The sequence below is a fragment of the Puntigrus tetrazona genome, chromosome 12 (assembly GCF_018831695.1).
Source record: "Puntigrus tetrazona isolate hp1 chromosome 12, ASM1883169v1, whole genome shotgun sequence".
NCBI lineage: Eukaryota > Metazoa > Chordata > Actinopteri > Cypriniformes > Cyprinidae > Puntigrus > Puntigrus tetrazona.
In genome coordinates, this window is record NC_056710.1 from 11304500 (window position 1) to 11324219 (window position 19720).

At 37.0% G+C, this 19720-nt stretch overlaps 1 protein-coding gene across 1 annotated transcript; it reads left to right on the forward strand.

Annotated features, from left to right (window-relative positions):
* Window positions 1–1572: 1572 nt before the first annotated feature.
* Window positions 1573–16206, forward strand: glud1b (glutamate dehydrogenase 1b). The gene is made up of 13 exons (XM_043253593.1): window positions 1573–2146; window positions 6424–6504; window positions 6655–6710; window positions 7258–7321; window positions 8111–8205; window positions 10848–11027; window positions 12191–12328; window positions 12415–12552; window positions 12640–12720; window positions 12801–12924; window positions 13951–14042; window positions 14703–14765; window positions 15150–16206. Exons 1-13 carry the CDS (start codon window positions 1750–1752, stop codon window positions 15267–15269), a joined length of 1629 nt encoding a protein of 542 aa, XP_043109528.1. The 5' UTR covers window positions 1573–1749; the 3' UTR covers window positions 15270–16206.
* The last annotated feature ends 3514 nt before the right edge of the window (window positions 16207–19720 follow it).

The following is a 19720-nucleotide window of genomic DNA, read 5'->3' on the forward strand; positions in this document are numbered from 1 at the left end:
GTGGGGAGACAAGATGATACAGCTTAGCAAGTCCGTGGTATTGATTTCTCACTGGCTTCTTCACACAAACACTAGCTATGACGTGAGGTCTGTGCTTCTCTCGGATGACATGTTTTCTGCAAATACTCTTTCTAAAGCTTGTAGTTAATATTTGCTTGTTCTCTTAACCAGACTTGGGGCCAATTTGTACCAGGTTCTATGGGGATCAATCCTAATCTTATCTTCTGTGCAGAGTCCATTGGGGTAATGTGAGCTCAGTGTAAAGGTTATAGGCTGCTGTGTAGGCTATTCAACATCAGCAAAACCCATGTTGTCCATTGTAGGTACTAAAAAGGCTAAAGATGCATAGTGATATACTTTATGTTTTAGAAGACATCTATAGTTCTGAGCAGTGAAAAAGCAGTTTGATTTAAAAAAAAAAAAAAAAAAAAAAAGCTTTTTTTTTTATGTGGGTTCCCAGTCAAACCTGGTTTTTCTGCTTCAGCTAAGGGTAAATACGTGTGTGGGGGTGGGGCATGGGATTAAAGCAAACCAAGACAGGAAATAAAGGCCTTCCTGGTTTATTAGAGTGTGTAATAAAACAGCTTTCTGATAAACATTTAATCAACTTTATTGCCCATATTCACTTTAGCTGTTTGATTTGGAATATCAGAGCAAAGAACTTGTGCTTGGTGGACAGGTGACAGATTGAAGGGAGAAACTATATTATTATACTGCATTATTATTATTAATTTTATTATTTATTATATTATTATATTTTCATATTGTGTAAACATAGCAAAACAACAAATTTAAACAAATGACAAAACATTTATGATAGAATTCGCATTCTTGCTTATAACTGTTGAACGAATACTATGGATGTTAGTAGTAGTATTAATATCCAGTGAAACAAAAATGTTGGACAAATAAGGGTGTCCCGAGTTTGAATCCTGGCTCGAGGACCTTTTCCCGGCCACGCCCCCATGTCGCTACTTAACTTTGCCATATTACAAATATTAAAAATTCTGTATGGATTATGTTTACTTAAAACAATAAACTAAAACGATTCAAGATACACGATGTGATGCGTTTTTAATTCATTTCTCTAAGTGAAAAGTCACAATCTTTAAGTGATATCAGTAAAAAATAAATAATCTGTTTCTAATGTAGACCCGCCCCTTAATAACGCTGCGTTTATTGTCTTCTGTCTTCCGGTTGAATATTTCCAAAAAAAAGATCTCACGCATTTATGAAAGAAACGCTCGTTGTTGTCGTTGTTTAATCTTGTTAAGACATTTAATTTAAACACGACAATTTCACGACAAAATCCACTTTATCAGCTACATTATTCTTAGACAGACATGCCACAGAAATATACAGAGCTGCCGCGCAAACGGAAGCTCAAAGACAATATTCTAAAGATGGTGACGCGCTTGTTTCGCTGGAGAATAAAGGCAACGGGGACGATATATTGAACGTAGCTGAGAAAAAGAGATTCAAAATGAGCGGGCTCGTTTCCTCCTCCTTCCTGACACGCGGTGACCTTGCGTCTGCTCGCGCGACTCCTCCAAACACGCCGCTGCCTTTTAAAGCGCGAGACGGCATGAGCGCTGTCACTTTGACACTGAACGAGGCAGGCTCGGGAGCTTCCGTAGTCTCGTTCATTTACCCCCCTTTTCGTTTCCCTTTTTCACCTCGTCGAATACCCATCATCCATTAATTTCATCTTTCTCCATTGTACTGTAACTTCCAAAGCCCCTTGTCGCCATGTACCGGTATTTCGGGGAGCTGCTGACTCGCGGAGCTGGAAATGCTCTGGCCTCGGGATGCGTCGAGTCTGCTCTGCCGGCTTCCTCGTCTCTGCTGAGGGTGCGTCACTACAGCGATGCCGCTGACAAGGAAGATGACCCGAACTTCTTCAGGATGGTGGAGGGCTTCTTCGACCGCGGCGCTGCTATTGTGGAAAACAAGCTGGTTGAGGACCTGAAGACCCGGGAGACGCCGGAGCAGAAGAGGCACCGTGTGCGGGGGATCCTCAGGATCATCAAGCCCTGCAACCACGTCCTGAGCGTGTCCTTTCCCATAAAGAGAGACAACGGAGAATGGGAGGTTATCGAGGGTTACCGGGCGCAACACAGCCAGCACAGAACTCCTTGCAAAGGAGGTAAGAGATATCGTTTTGTTTTTGTTTTTTTGGCATGCACAGCGAGAGGTAATATCAGTTTACGTGTTTGGCGCAACAATATGTTTCATAGCATTTTTAGTTTGCATTGTGCTAAAAGTTGTTGACACAATGACTTGCAAATCAATGTGTGCCCTGTTGTTTATTTTAGAAGGCTTTTATACAGCTTTAAACGCATTTGTATAGATTTGACTAACGTTAGTGCTGCTCTGTCAATAATGCATCACTTTGACACACCTTGCACCTGCACAGGTGATATATATCACCTGGGGAGAGAAGCCACACACTGCAAATTCTACAAAATTCTGTTTTCCGTAAATTTTTGTATGGGTTTATTCCAGTTCATTTCTGTTGAGAAATACCATGGCTGATCAAATTAAATCGGAACCTTTTGCAATTACAACTTCAGTTTTTTTATTCAGTACAACAAAAATTCTATCTATCTATCTATCTATCTATCTATCTATCTATCTATCTATCTATCTATCTATCTATCTATTTCACAGCTTTCCACAGCTTTATAAGAGTTTTGCAGAAGACCTGTGTAGCTGAGTCACAGAACAAAGTCACCTTGCTTGTGTTGTTTCTTAAACTTTTACAATATATTGTATTATACCATTACACAATAATTATAAATATTGAATGTCACATGTCCGGTTAAGTTGAGGTATTATTTTTGATGGAAAACTGAAAGAAACCCCTTGTTTTTTTGTGTGTCTCTGTCAATAATTTTTTGTTAAACTTCCTATTTCAAAAGAAATGGAATGGCAGAAATTGTACAGCCCTGTATCAGGTTTAGTTTTTTCTTTTTTTTTTTTTTTTCCATGTGCCTTTTTACTTTTGTTTTTGGAGAGGCTGTCTGTGGTTTTTCTTTGACCTCAGAATATGCTTCCTGCTTGACGTGTTTATTAGTCATTAATGTGAACATTGCTGTTTCAACTGTTTATACTAACTTGCAACTGATTGTACCCTTATGCCAAACAAGGGCAACAAGTAGTCTCAAGTCAACTGTGTGTTTTCAGTACACAAAGAATCATTTATATCATTCACTTAGGTTGAGAAAGTGCATTTAGGTTAATAAACATTTGCCTGTGTGCTAGCTGATAAGGAAGAGGTTGATACGCGGTCTATTATACATATACACATATATTAGAGATATGATGTGTTTTATGTGATTTTATATACTTTGTGATTTAGCAACATGCATATACTCCAATGAAAGGGGTTTACGCCCATACAAAGGCAGTCCTCTTGTTGTAAATCATGGGAGGCCTAACAGAATTGCATTCATCTTAAGGGCAGATGTTAAGAAGCAGTGGTCATGAAGACATTGAGGCCGGGCAGGGTGGGAGGGGGAGATGTCATCATGGCGCTACACTGAGGGTGATTTGTGGGGTGAAGTATCGTGAGAGAGAGTTGTAAAGGTGCATGTGAGGGTGGTGCTCAGGCTCTCTGGCTCTCTGGCTCATCCTCTGTGTGACAGGACCACTCTACTCACATTTACACACAGCATTGTGTGTGTTTGTAAAGTCCATCCATATATGATAATTCTGTCATTTACATACCTGCATATAGTTCCCAACCTGTGTGACTTTAATTTTTCTAAAGATACAACGAAGGCTACAGATATTTTGAATAATGTTAGCCAGCAATGTTTCAGTTTCCAGTAGTTTTCATAGACTTTCTTTTCTGTCTGTGAAGCCAATGGAAATCGAAAATGTTTTCTTTACAAGCATTTCATTTTTAAAAGAAATTTCATTTTCATTTCATTTTCATTTTTGGATGGACTGTCCTTTTTTAGATATTAATGTGAATGCAGCTATGCATGCAACAATATGAAACAATGTTTCAATGTTTGAAAAGTTGCCAAAAGTTTGAAAAGTCTCTCTCGTTTTGTTTATCTGTTTCTTGGAGTTACCACTACTTTTCCATGAGAAAGATGTTGATTGCGTTTTTTTATTTTATCTCCAATTTATTTTCTATATGTACGTTTTTGATGTTTTGCTATTGTTAAAAATTCATGCTTTACTTGCCACCCTTCAAGGTCACCGGATCAAAGAAATCTTCTTTCATTTTATTGTAACTTTAATGAACACCATCAGTGTGATTCTGAAAAGACCAGCGCTAATAAGCATCTTACTAAATCATCTATTTTTACACATTATTTTCCAATAATTGATTAAGTGTGCATACTTTTTGAATGTCATGCATAAAATACCTCTTCAAATATTGGCTTTTGGTGCACAGTGCTTCCTTATCAGGCACAAAATGGAGCACCTAGGATAGATCGTGATGAATTTGTGAACCAGCCGATCAGAAACGTTCGCCCGTTTTGTATGTTCAGGTGGTGTGTCGTTACATTTTGCTAACGTCAGAATTAGCAAAACGGCCGACATCAAATTTAGCCCCTTTAATCATTCATGCAACGCAGACCCTTGTTCTCCGTGGCTCAAAGACTATCACTGACAAAAGTGCTGTGATTGACAATATCAATGTGTAATAGACAAGATTAGGTACACATTACAAAGTGCAAGAGCAATTCAGTCGTCTCACGCTGTCAGCTAATGGCTCTGCGTTTCATCATCTGTTAACCGAAGTCGTGCACGTGAATGTCGGAATCACTGGATCAGCAGAAATGCTTGGCTGCGTATCCTGTATATGTGCAAGAGTAATGGAACAAAAAGGTGGCATGAGTCAGACTTGTGCAGGAAGCGCACATCCTGGTTATAATCGAGCACGTTTGGCTCGCTAAGGTGGAGTCGAAAGAGATGCTGGAAAGCTTTCCTCCTGTGTGTGTGTGTGTGTGTGTGTGTGTGTGTGTGTGTGTGTGTGTGTGTGTGTGTGTAGAGTTTTTTTTTTTCTTGTCATCCTTTGGATACAGTAGGTGATTTATGCTAAGTCATTCCTCCACTCGAGAACCCCCACCATCCCACTCGTATCATTTCCTCCTTCCCTGCGTGTGTATAAATGAAGACCATTTCAGCTATAGTGGATAAAACGCATCTGTTCAGCTTGTGAGCTTTTAAACATGGACAAAGAGATGCCCAGAGGGGCTGATTTTCTTATGAGCTTTCCAGCAATAAAAAGACATGATGTTCAGTGGTTTAATTACATACTGGCCAATTAGGCAGCTTTCTCACTTGTGTTATGAACAGTAGAGCTCATCATGTCACTCATTTGGGCCAGAAATTATCATTTGCATTTACAGAAGCTTTGGGAATTAATGTAGATATTACAGATTATAATAGATACCATTTTCTACTGCTTATGCACGATGACAGTCTGTTGTTTGTGTTTATTGTAAAAGGGATTTTGAGCCGTGTGGGAGTGCGTGTCGGAGACAGACTCACTCATTCATACAATTATTCAAAATTCATAATGCAGCCTGTGGCAGAGGAGCTGACTGGACACTGAGTCGCTGCAGTCCAGTACACACACATACACAGGACTCCCACTGCACACATGACATTCAGACAACCTTTGCCTCACCAGGTTGTACAGAACATTGTGTACTTTCCTACCTAAATATTTTGTGCAGACCTGAATCTTTTGTACAACATTTGAAATATAAGGAAATTAATTTTGTGCTTCCGATTGCACAGATGAATGTTAATTGGGATCTACACGCAAACCAGATTTATTCATTGCCGTGCGGTCATTTCTGCATTTTTTATATTTGTGGTTACACAATAGGACACAGTTTATCGTCGCGTGCTCTGGGTGTGTGTAGCATATACGGTAGGCTTTGTTAAAGGCATAGACCTAGATTCTGTGCCCTTTTGAGGTCACGTCCGTGCTGTGGCTTGCTTTAGTAAAACCAACTTTAGGCGCTAGTTTCTCTAGAAGGGAGGGATGGTAGCACCTGTCCTAATGGAGCGTGACCAGAGCACACAAGTTGAGCTGCAGTTTAAGCTACATAGCAGGAAAAGGTGACCTGTGTCCTTTTGAACTTGAACTGGCATGCTTTTGGTTTTTTACTAAACTGTATTTAAAAAAAAAAAAAAAAAAAAAAAAAGTCCACATATACAGTGTAGTTGTATGTTTCATTGTATAATTATGAAATTATCAAAATTGAAGTAAATCATGAAGTCTATCATCATCATCTTGTTGCATCCTGTTTAATCCTCATTTGAATTAGCAAATGAAACGAAAAGAATATGACTTCAAAGTGTCTGTTTAAGCCCATTGTGTATGATTTTGGTGTTCTTCAGACTCTTAAGTTTTTGGTTACCAGTTGATTTTTGCATGTCCTTTTACAGGTATCCGATACAGCATGGATGTGTCAGTGGATGAGGTTAAAGCTTTGGCCTCCTTGATGACGTACAAGTGTGCTGTTGTGGGTAAGCTCCCCCTCACAACATGGATCAATTTTCCACTTGATATATTGCAGGATTATGCATTAGATCTCTCTTAAACTCAAATATATTCTTTGTAAGTTATTGTTACGTTAGATGATCCTTGTAGATTACACTTAATTTGTCTTCTTCTAGATGTGCCATTTGGTGGAGCTAAAGCTGGAGTGAAAATCAACCCCAGGAATTACTCTGTAAGTTTTGTCTTTTGGGCTTAATTTGCCTTTTTCAATGAAGGGCAAAACAAATCATGCCATCCGTCCTCCTTTCTCTTTAAAATGGCCCTTTCTCCCTAATTGGATGGAGTTCTGAATAAATAAAAATGTTTCTATGTTCAGCAGTAGATCTTCCCTGTTGTTCTGTTTAAAATGTATATGGTCCTTTCTGGAACTTATTGAAGTGAATGTTTCTCTTTCTTTCTTTATTTGACCTTTATCCTGTTTTTTTTTTTTTTTTTTTTTTTTTTTTTAAATATCAAAAGCTCCACTAAACATCTGACAGCATTTTGAAGGATTTTTTTGTTTTTCACTTATAAAAGAGTTTGAAATGGAAATGTTTTAAGACCAGTCTTTTAAAACCAGGCATACATGGAGTTTCTGTTTTTGTTTTTTTGGTTTTTTCTTCACTTTCTTTTTTTTTTGCTTTTATGGCGTGGTTTTCATAAGCTTGTAAGGGGCAAACATGTCTATATAATTTGAGAATGTTCTTATTTATATTTTGATATTTTTGTGTGCTGTTTAGGATAACGAGTTGGAGAAAATCACAAGAAGATTCACCATTGAGCTGGCCAAAAAGGGATTCATTGGTGAGTTTATTCATTCTTTTGTGCTTTTTGACCACGCTGTTGTATCAAGACCTCCAAGAAAAAATCAAATTATACTTTCATCTTGCAGAGACGCTTCAGATTTGTCGAAAGTGTAATATAACATTTACGTATGTTTAAAAATGTTCTTTTTAACTTTTTATTTATCAAAGAAAATAACTTTACAAAAAATGTTAACCAGTACAACTGTAATCAAATTAAGAAATTAATGATTTCTGCAGAACCGTGTTTCTTTTGTCTTAGTTTTACTGCATTTTTGATAAATATCAAGAAAAAGTCAGGGAATTATTAACTTTGTTTCCATGCACTTTTAACCCGGAAGAGCTTTGGTATTTTGTAGCTGTCAAAAATAAGTCCCGCTGTGCGCTTCCCTGCCCCCTTTGGAGCTGTTTTTGGAAATGTATTCAGGGTGCAAGGCTGTCTGCATAGCTGTTTATCTGGATGCCTTGCCTGTTTTCCTGGCCAAAGCAGCTGGCACTGGTGTTGGGGGAGGGGCAGTGTTCTCTCACAGCCTCGGAGCGGGCACTGAAACTCCAGCTCTCTGTTAAAACAACACAAGCTGCCTACTCGGCTCATTTGTTGCATTGCCTATTAAAAGACTTTTTTCCCTGAGACGTGCAATCAAGCGTTCGCGTTAAAGAACAATCAGCATAGTTCATAATAACTGACTCAAAACTAGATCGGTCCCTGTGTCTGGTCACATGACCACCAGTCTGCTTTCATATCATCTAAAGCTGTAAAAAAAACATATCCCCTTTTCTTTCCATTCAGGACCTGGCATTGATGTACCTGCCCCTGACATGAGCACCGGTGAGAGGGAAATGTCCTGGATCGCTGACACTTACGCTAACACTATTGCCCACACTGTAAGCAGCCTTCTACTTTATTCAATTATTAACCATGCCCATAAAACTCCCATTGAATTTTTTTTCCCTTTTATCATTTGTAGATTAACATGCTAGCTTGTTTTAACAAAACTGAAAGGTTAAAAAACATATACGATAAAGGATATTTGAGCAATAAGCGTTACAAAAACAATAGAGATTAGCGTCTTCAGTAAGAAGTAGATCTTTCATCATCATCTTTATCAGCAACCTTACACCCTTTGTTTGTCTATCTCTGATAGTATTATGCTATCTATATGACAGACTGAGAAATGTTTACCTTTGTGCCCTAATAAATGGATAGGTCATGGTTTTATTTGCACGGACAATAGCAACTGGATTGCTGCCGTCTTGTATACATTTTTAAGAGTGTTTTTCCATCATGGATGACCGCTTCAACTAACACAGAAAGAGAACAATGGTGGGTCAGTTATGTATAAAGATTCCTAAAGTGGAAAGAGGCCTCCTGAAATTACAAACATGACTAAATGATACAGATTTTCTTTTAGCGTATTTGCTGTGGTGCTTGTGGACAGGTTTATTTCTCCTAAGGGGCTCTTATTATAGTTACATCATCCTGTAATGCAGTGCTAGCACTGTCTCCATGGAAACAAAAGGACGGTCATGTTTTGTTCTTTTTTTTCATTTATATTTTTAAGTGGGAGGGTAATGACTGTACAATATCCAGCTTTACTGATCCTGAAAGGATCTTTTGCATGAAAGATTTTTGCTAAGTCAGGCTGTGGAGAAGGAAAGAGTCCAGTCACATCCAAGAACAAAGTTACCCTGGAAACGATTTGACCTCTGAGTGCAACGTTTTATGTAACATTGCCTTTTCTGTAGCAAGAGATGTGCTGTAAGACCCTTATAAACCTGACCTGAGCTCTTATTTAGTTCTGGCATGTAAAATGCATTTTAGCTTATTAAAATTATAATCAATAATTATTTCACAACATGTTGGATAGGGCTAGGTAAAAAAAATTGAAAAAAATTTATTTGAATTGTTTCTGATTTTTATAAAACAATGTTTCTCAAATTCAAAAGACCTCAATATAATAGTTTGTATGCAATGCAGTATGTCAAAAAATCTCTTGGTCAGGTAGAAAAAATTATCTCTAGAGACCATTTTGCCAAATATATGCGCCATATAGCATATTTATTATAATTTTTTACTGTGCTTCAATATTTCTGTTTAAATGATTGTAATTTATAATTTAGTACTAATCGATCGAGTGTTTATATGTCACAGTATTATTTAAGAATTGTTTATTAACTTTGTGTATGTATGTATGTATGTATATATATATATATATATATATATATATATATATATATATATATATAAACAGTCACATAAAATCGCAAGCTGAATTAAATCACGAAATATGTCAAAACTCAGCCCTGATGGCTGAAAACAAAGTATAGAATAATAATAATAGAATAATAGAATATATTGCATTTCTTTACAGTTTGGTGATGCATACTCTGTGTCTTTTTTTTATATGGCTGTACAGTTATATGGAGGTTAACAAGGTTACTGTCTCCTGCAGTAACCTCTACCCTGGCCACAGCCTGTTGTGCGTCATCTGTGAGTGGAGCACAGGTCTCCTGTCTCGATGCCGTTTCCTCATTCAGTGACATAAATAGGGCTATAGTAGCTGCCCTTGGGCAGGCTTGTGAGCTGTGCTTGGAGTGTGACCCCTCTCACGTACTTTTACAACAGCATAAGTCCCCTTCACACCAATTCAAGAGTTCTAGTTGTTAGTGTATCATATGGTTTCCTCATCCACCCTCTGAAAAGCCCTGACTGGTGCTTGTGTTTTTGGAAGAGAAACCGACAACCAGTGTTGGCTGAAGTGTTGACTTGAGAACCAAGCACTGTTTTTTTTTTTTTTTTTTTTTTTTTTTTTTTTTTTTTTTTTTTTTTTTTCAGAACAGGTTTCATTTTAAAAAAAAAATACTGGAACTGAAAGTTTTCATTTAAGTTTCATTAATCTTTCCCCATTAAAGATAACATACACATTACTATACTATTGCCATTTAGATTCGTTTTTTTTGGTTTTAGTACATCTTAAAACAAATGCCTTGAAGACTAGCTGAATTGTTTCTCAGTCAGTCATGTAAAGTGACAAAAATGGGTCACACTTTATATTAGGTGGCTTTACTTACTATGTGCTTGTATCAAAAAGCACAGTACTTTATATTGTGTTCATAATGTATTGTAAAACACTTAGTCTTAGCTACTGAGTTCAGATAAGGGTAAGGTTAAGGACAGATTTGGTGGTTTGGGTTGAGTAACGGACGGATCAACAGTGTAATTAAAAAAAGTAACTACAGAAAATAATTACAGAGATAGATATTTTTAAAAGTACAATGTAAAACATATGGACACTAAGTGCGTTGTACTAAATTATTAATTTAAATGTATGTACTTAGTAGTTAAGGCCACTTAATATAAAGTGGTACCCAAAAATGTTTTTTTTTTAAGTTTTAGTTTTGTTTTACAGTAGTTAATTATATTAGATTTGTAGTACTTATGGTAGTTAACTATATTAACCCTGTTGCAATTTTGTTTTTGTGTGTGTGTTGCTACGGTTGAAAGAATAATTCTCTTTCTCTCCTAGGATATCAATGCCCACGCCTGTGTGACGGGTAAACCTATTAGTCAGGGGGGTATCCATGGCAGAATCTCAGCCACTGGGCGTGGAGTATTCCATGGCATAGAGAATTTCATCAATGAAGCCTCCTACATGAGCAAACTGGGCCTGACACCTGGATTTGCTGATAAAACCTTTATTATTCAGGTATAAACCACAGTTTGAACTGTTGAGCTTCACTTTTAACTAGCTTTCTTACTTAACTTACTTTCTTACTTTCTTATTGGAATTAAACTAACCCTTAGTTTTTAGCAATAAACCTTATATTGATAGAGAGAAGTAACTCAAATAGAGAGGTTTAGCAGAATGTTCATGCTGTTCTTTTATGTTCTTATATTGTGACCAGGAATATTTGAGCTAAAAGAAAAAATCTAAATATGGTTTAGTTGTATAGAAAGAAGCACTGTCAATATTATGCAAAACTTATGTTATTCTTGTGGCACATTAAGTTATAAGGTTTGTAACTAAATGAGGGTTGGTAAACAATTACATACTTTTATTTTATTTTGGGCTGGAATAACCAAGTGACAGCATGGTATACTGACTAAATGTTTTGCTGACACAAAAAGGGAAGAGTTAATCCTATGTCAGCTTCTAGTACCTCTCACTTCCTTGAAATCACGTGCTGTTAGAATCCCACTGCAAACAACGGCTCTGCCTTATGGCTGTGAAATCTAATAACTACCATGAACCAGCAGGCCCATTGAATCCTCTAGGATTCAAATTTAGTTGTTTTGTTGCAGCGTTCTAATGAATTTCAGTCTTAATCACAATGTGCTCAACTCCTAAAATCAATCAGCTCTTAAAAACAGGGATTCTCATCGACTGTTGCTCTGGGATTAGTGCCTCAGAAATTACATTTTCTTTCTAAAGATTTACTGCCATGTGTAGCGAAGAGACAAGAGAAGATGTTGTCACGTGTTATGGATTTAGAGCAGCGCACAGAAGAGATAGCCTGGTCATTAGTATCAAACAAAGCCTCTGGAGAGGAGTGCATTACATAATTCTGTTGAACTGAGTCTATACGACGGCTTCCCATTTGCCCTTCCGTAATGTGATCAGCCATATGCATTTCCCCTTTTGACACGCACATGAAATGCCAGAAATACATTTGATAAGACGAATAGGCTTTCCAGTATAAGCTATTTCCAGTATTTCTGCTGCAATTATGACAAAGATGCTTGTTTTTGCCCGTCGATAGCTTGTGTATGCTCATTTAAACCACACGGGGGCGCCAGTGGCACAAAAACAAACAAAACTGGATTCTGTTTTTACCAATGCTTATTTTAGTTTCTTATCCTATCTTCCAGGGTTTCGGTAATGTGGGTCTGCATTCCATGCGTTACCTCCACCGTTATGGTGCCAAGTGTGTGGGAATTGCTGAAATCGATGGCAGCATCTGGAACCCCAACGGCATGGACCCCAAAGAGCTGGAGGACTACAAACTGGTCCGTTAAGTCCCTTTACGATCACTTTTTTGCCCTTCTATTCTTATTTAAGCTTTTTTTTCAAGATGTTTCTGCTTACTCTTTAGCAACATGGCACCATTGTGGGCTTCCCTAACTCTCAACCATATGAGGGGAACATTCTGGAAGCTCAGTGTGACATCCTCATCCCTGCAGCTGGAGAGAAACAGCTGACCAGGAAGAATGCCCACAATATCAAAGCCAAGGTCTGACACCAACGGCATCGTCCAGATGCGCTTATAATGTCTAAATGCTCTGCGCGAGTTCTGAACGTAACCTTTATATCGCTTCAGATTATTGCTGAAGGCGCTAATGGTCCGACTACACCAGATGCCGACAAGATCTTCTTAGAAAGGAACATCATGGTCATTCCAGTAAGAAAACAATAATCTCTAACTCTGTTGTGCTTCAGGAAAGTTGAAATGGGAATAATGATTCATATCTCGATGCGCAGGACATGTACCTGAACGCTGGAGGTGTCACAGTCTCTTACTTTGAGTGGCTGAAGAACCTGAACCACGTCAGCTACGGTCGTCTGACCTTCAAGTACGAGAGAGACTCCAACTACCACCTGCTGAGTACGTGTTTAAATTTCTTCCAACCGGTCTTTCAGCCTCAGTCACTCAAAGAGTAGCAGCATGAACTCAATGGACGTGCTTCATTACATTTTTCAAAGCTATTGTCTGCCCGCAGGCATTTTTATCTCTTCAGAATGTTCTCTGTAACACCCTATTTGTTTTAGTTTTTCTTGATTCCCTTTCTTTTCATCGCTCCCTCCCTTTTAGCACTTATTCTTAGCACTCAGGCAGGCTTGGTCCATAGCTGTGACCGGCAGGGCGTGACACTGTTTCCTAAAGCAGAGTTTGAACCACCCCTACTTTTGTGTGCTATATGCTATACTTGATCACATGGCACAGATTCTCTTTGTCTCATCGGGTAAACCAATTTAATTACCACCCAAGTGTCAAAGCCCGCTGGCCCTTCAAGAAATGATCCGTTAATGTCATTTTCTGTAATTAGATGGGATGGATACCAGGGTCATGAAGCTGCTTTTGAAGAGATGTGTCGGTGTGACAGAATAAAAGTTGACTGATTTCATTATATTATGATGGTACCTATTTGCGGCCCCCTTTTAACAAATTTTGAACTCTTTAAATCTCTTGATTTATGTGCATCCATGCTCTTTTTGTATTGATAGTAAGTTGGCTGAGACACACTAAGGAAATAGGTTATTTAAAAATAAAATGGCAAAAAATATCCCATATGCATGTTAATAGTTTCTCGAAGGCACAAAAAAATTATTGTGTGTATTCATATGTTTGCATTTTTATTATTATTATTATTATTATATTTTAGGGACTCTGAATGCTGTCACTCAGAGAAAATCAGAAAAGAAAAATTGAGAAAAGAAAAATTGCAGATGACTTTACTGCAATACAGAATTTAAAGCTGAAAGTAATGCTGTATCACCCATTAATGTTAAATATAATCTGAAAATCTATTGAGAGGTTTGGAAATGTGAGTCTGAAAAAGTTTGAAATGGAAAATGTATAGAAACTTGGATTTAAATAAATGATCAACCTTTTTTCTTTTGTTTTGTCCAGTGTCTGTACAAGAAAGTCTTGAAAGGAAGTTTGGAAAGCAGGGTGGCCCAATCCCAATTGTCCCCACTGCTGATTTCCAGGCTCGTGTAGCTGTAAGTGTCCATCATGTTCTGCCTTCTTTGCCTTGTGTGTGTGTGTGTGTGTGTGTGTTTATTTATTAGGGCTGTTTGATATACTCATGCATATACAATATAATATACAAACACGTACAGGTATACGTTAAAGATACATTTTCTAAATAAATGTAATTTATATATATATAATATACTGTGTGTATGTGTATTTATATATTCATAATAAATACACACTGTAAACATAAAGACAAACTTTTATTTTGGATGCAATTCATTAGTAAATGCTGAAATTAACATTTAATCGATTAATAAATGCTGTAGAAGTATCGTTCGTTCTAAGTTCATGTGAACTAATGAACCTTATTGTAAAGTGTTACCATTTATTTCATTTTATTTTGTTCATTATCATTTTTGTAACCCTTTTGAAAATGACTTTTTTTAACCATCTTGTACATTTTAAGCTGTCACTTCGATAACTGATGTTGATATTCCTGCTATTTTATTAGATTATTAGATTTTATTGCTCGCAGTCAGTCAGTCCTAAAGATAGAATTTATCTAAACGAATTTGGTTAATGCATCTGTGAACAAAGCTTTGAAGTGCTCTCTAAAATCAGCAGTTTTTAACCCTCATGTCCTTGTTTCTGCTTTGTCGTGATGTGATGTTTTTGTCATGCAGGGTGCCTCAGAAAAGGACATCGTGCACTCTGGTCTTGCCTACACCATGGAGAGGTCGGCCAGGGTAAGTTCCTTTAATATCATTGAAGCGATTTGCATGCTAAAGCTGACAGCCATACAGCATTCAGTCGCACCATCTGTAAAACAACACCAGGTAGAGCCGGAACCGCCTTGGACTCCACCTCAGCTGCTTTATAATAGCGTTGTGTTGTCATAAAACAGTTGAAAGATAATTTGAACTCTTCCACAACATTCAGCCCTCGCTTCAGGCAGATTTTAGTCTGGCGTGGTATGAGCGTGAGCAAAGAAAACCACCTCGCCCATTGCACAGATGTCATTATTGTTTGATGCTGCTTTTTTTTTTTTGCTTTTTTCTTCTCCGTGCTTTGTAAAAGAAAACCTGTATTCATATTGCAATTTTTTTTATTTTTTTATTTTCCCTTCCCAGCAAATTATGCGCACCGCAAACAAGTACAACCTTGGCTTGGATTTGAGGACGGCGGCTTACGTCAACGCCATCGAGAAGGTCTTCAAGGTGTACAATGAGGCCGGCCTGACCTTTACATAAACGACCCAAACAAAAAGAAGACGAAACCGTCCATCCGACCTCTTGATTCCCCTTCACGACCTTTTTAACCTATCAGAGTTTACATCAGCCTAACCCTCTATTAAAACGCCCTCATGCTGTCATACCCCAGAATCTCCATCCACATGAGTTTGAGAAATATAAAGCGGTTTAATCTGTTTTGAGGCTACAGTTTTTACTGCTTTGCTGTAGTGATGGCGCCAATCATCAGGTTTCTCAAGTGTGTCTTGTTGTAACTTGTTCATTTCGTCCTTAATTTTTTTTTTTTATTGCTCTGTGGTAAACTAACGTGGTCCTCTTCAGATGCAGCTGTAGCACACCGTTTTAAATGTCTGTCGATTTGTCACGTTGACCCTGGATTCCTCTCGCCATGAAATATTAGTTCAGCTTGGTGCGTTTACGTCGTGATAGGTTTTATTTCCTTTATTTCGTATTGTCATTTACACATGGTCATTGCTACAGTAATGAAGAGCGTTAAAGATGCCTTACACCCGTGAGCAGGAGTTTTATATAGAGCAATTCTTTTCTGTCACTATAGTCCATGTAGTGCATCACACAAAGGGAAACCCAGCCATGATTTGCATCATGTAAATGTTTTGACCTAGAGGTGCAATGAAGTTCTAGCTGACAATGTGCAGTACATTTAGGTACGGATGTTTTTTTTGTTTCCGAGGCGGTTCAGACCACGTAACGTTTGGAGATCTGGTAGTTTGTTAAACCTAGATGACTCGAGACAGTCGCGCTTAAATGAGAGCTGGAAGTTGCTATATCTGGAATGTTTTTGAAATTTATATTGCCTTTTTGTTGAGAATAAAACAAATTATCATAATTTATTTTATGTTGTATTTTTTTTTTCTCTCAGCGTCACCAAAATACCACGTGTATCACATTCGGCTAAATAAAAAATCCCTGTAAATCATTTTTCCGTTTCTGTATTGTCATTATTTGGATTGTTAAATTACTAATTTTTTAATTTTTTGACAATCAAGTGAAAATAAGGTTGAATTTATAATAATAATGTGACTGGTGTGATGTTCTTTATGGTTTGAACTTAAAAAAAAAAAAGCAAAAACCTATTGAAAAAAATTTGGGGAATAAATTGCTTTAGTTTTTACTTCAACCTAGCTAGTTTTATTCAAAGTGAAATTAAATAGGTTACACTTTATTTTGATAGTCCACATTCTGTTAATTAAACAAAGTAGCTTTGTAACTAAATGTCAGCTAATTCTCATTAATTTGCAGCTACATGTCTACTAACTCTCAGAGTAGACTTAGGGTAGGTTTAGGGTTCATAGAATGAGTTGATAAATGAAAGTTTCTAAAAGTGAGGAGGCTGTGGGCGCATTAAAATGAAGCCTTGTAAGTTATGAAGCAGACAGTTTAATACTCTGATGACTGCTAGTTGATATGTAGTTCTTCATTTCCATGAATTTGTGGTTCAAAGAAAAAACAGTATTTGTAAACTTTGAGTTGCAGTTCATGCTTAAACTCTCTGGCGTGACTTGAACTGTGTACACCATAATATGTTTTTATTAGAATTTTAAAAATGTCTTTTCAAAGTCAATATCAGTTCCTAAAGGAAAACCACAAGAAAGTGGCATTATTTTAATCACATAAAACGGCACAAAAACAGTAAGTATTAGTAATGAATTTTAATTCTGTTGTTTTGTGTTCTATTTCTTAAACATGTATTACAGAAATAATTTCACACGTTGTCAAATAAAATAACCCAAACAGCAACTTTGCCTTGAAAGCTAAATCAGTCTCTCACTAAACAACAGCTCTTTGGTTCTTTATTTGCGTCATGTTAAGCATCAGTTTTATTGGTTATAACAGAAACGGCATTGAAATGCATTCTGAAATCATACTTAAAAAAAGTATAAATCTCAAAAGGTGCAGAAAACAGAAATATAGGCATCGTCCGTTTGAAGATGACAACATATAGCCTCTGGAAAAACATTGGCGCTGCCATAAAAAGTTTTAAAACCGCAAGATTGTATTAGAATCCAGTAATGACAGAAATTTCCTGTTCAAAGTATGTCGGCCTATTTGAGCAGGTTCTTCCCATAGTCCACCACCTGATCAGCGGCGCTTTTTGCTGCAGCGTCTGAAGCAGCTTTGCCGATTGCACCGCTCAAAACATTGCCAATGCCTACAGACAGAATGCGTTGTTTAGAGAGTTTCAAACGGGATGAATATGATTAAATATCTTTCCAAAATCTCCTATCTAAAATATTACCTCCACCCTCTTTCTGGCCTTTCGCTTCCCCTGCCTTTTTCTTGTCTACTCCCATTATTTCTCCGACTTTCTCTTTGGCCACAACAGCTGATGTAACAGGTTTGAAAGTTAATGATCTTGTCTATGTTTTAAGTAAATCAAATGACAAAAATGACTAGCGCTTGCAATGCATTTGATTGGTTGCGTTCGTTTTTTGGGCATGATTTTCAGGTGTCATTGAGCAAACAAATAGAACTCACCGGCCTGATCGATCATCTTGTCCACCTGCCCGTCCGTTGCTCCCTTGATGAAGTTCATGTTTTCGTCTCTGATGTCAGTCAGGAACTGTGTGTGCATCAGAGGTGTGAGTACTTATAGTCTGTGCTGTTTAGCATTTTTACACACTCCCCCAAAGCTTTGGATGACAAACACCCACTTAAACTCATGCACCTCTCTCTTTCATGCCTGTGTTTCTCTTCTCATGCCTGGAAGGTAGAATCCAGATCCGAAGAAAGCTAGAAATACATTAATATATTGATAAAATAAGACATCGAAGAACCCCCTCAGAAGTGGTGTTGGTACTGTAAACAGGGCATGGCATCACACACAGTGCTACTGGAAATACAAGCTTTCACTGATGATGATTTATTGTTTGGGTGAATACGGGGCTGCGTGACTCATGAAGGAAGCAGCAGAAGAATTTATGTGTTATAATGAGTCGAAGCTGTAAGCGTTTTTGCGCTCATTTGCTTTAAGAGATGTACAGTCTCTGAAATCAATTGTTTGTTGAGTTTTCATGTCATTTTGATGCTAAAGTGCGATTGCTTGCTGAAAATCAGACGCGGCGGAAGAGAAACCTCCATTGGGTCCAGTAATCTGAGATTACATGGAAAAGCTGGGATACAAAATTTAAATTGAGGACAGGTTTGGGATTTGGCGGGGATTACAATGACATGAAATGTACGAGAAAAAAACGTGGTTACTCATCATTATGCAAGAAGTCCGATTTTTGTTCTCCAAGGTACTAAATATAAACGGTAAATGGTATATACTAGTCAACATTTGAGGTGGATCAAAGCCTTTCAGAAAAATTGCCTATAACGTATGTTGACTACTGTACGCCCCAAACCTGTCCTAAAATGAACGTCTCGTGAAGTGATACGCTCCATCTATGCTCCAAATCTATCAAGGCATTTTCATTTCAAAATTTAAACCATTGCTTCTGGCCATAATAATGCTTTCTCCAGTGCTTTCTCTCTTGATTCAACTTTATTGGAGAAAGCAGTATTATAGATAAAGGGCAGAAGTTAAAGAGACAGTTCACCCGAAATGACACGGAAGAGAATTATTGAATCAAGTTATTTTTGGTTTCTTTGCGCATAAAAGTATTCTTGCAGCTTCATAAAAGTACATTTGTATTATTGACACATTCACTATTTTATTGATGTACTTACTGTCTTTCTATTCTTTGAATGTCAGTTTTATTGCCATCTATGCAGGTTAGAAAACTCTCAGATTTTATAAAAAAACATCTATATAGGATATATCTACAAGGAAAATCTTACAGGTTTGGAACCACATGAGGGTGACAATTAATCAGACAAATCTGCTAAAAACAAACAAAAAAAACGACTTCAACTATTTTTGGTTGAACTTATTCCATTAATCAATATTTGATTAAAAAAAAAAAAAAAAAAAAAAAAAAAAAAATATATATATATATATATATATATATATATATATATATATATATATATATATATATATATATATATATATATTTATATTATATATATATATATATATATGTATATATATATATATATATATTTTTTTTTTTATTATTTTTTTTAAACATAACCAAGCATGTGCTAACATACCTGTCGTTCATGTCATTTTATTTATTTATGTATTTATTTATTTATTTTCCTTCCAAAGAGGAATGGTCTCAGTCTCATCACCTAACTCAGACTCATTGTACTGGGTGTGTGCTGATGGATCACCAGAGGGTAATGTGCTTAGGGAGTGGTGTATAATTAATGTGGCCTGTGTGAATGTGTTTTGGCTTGATGTTTGTTTGTCGAGCACTGCAGATCTCGATCCTGTACTTCTAGATCGTAAAGACATACCTTGCAACCCATTACCGGTTTACTTGCATCAGAAAGGAAGCTTGTTTGGACTTTTCCAAACTAGTAAATAAATAAAATATAATTTA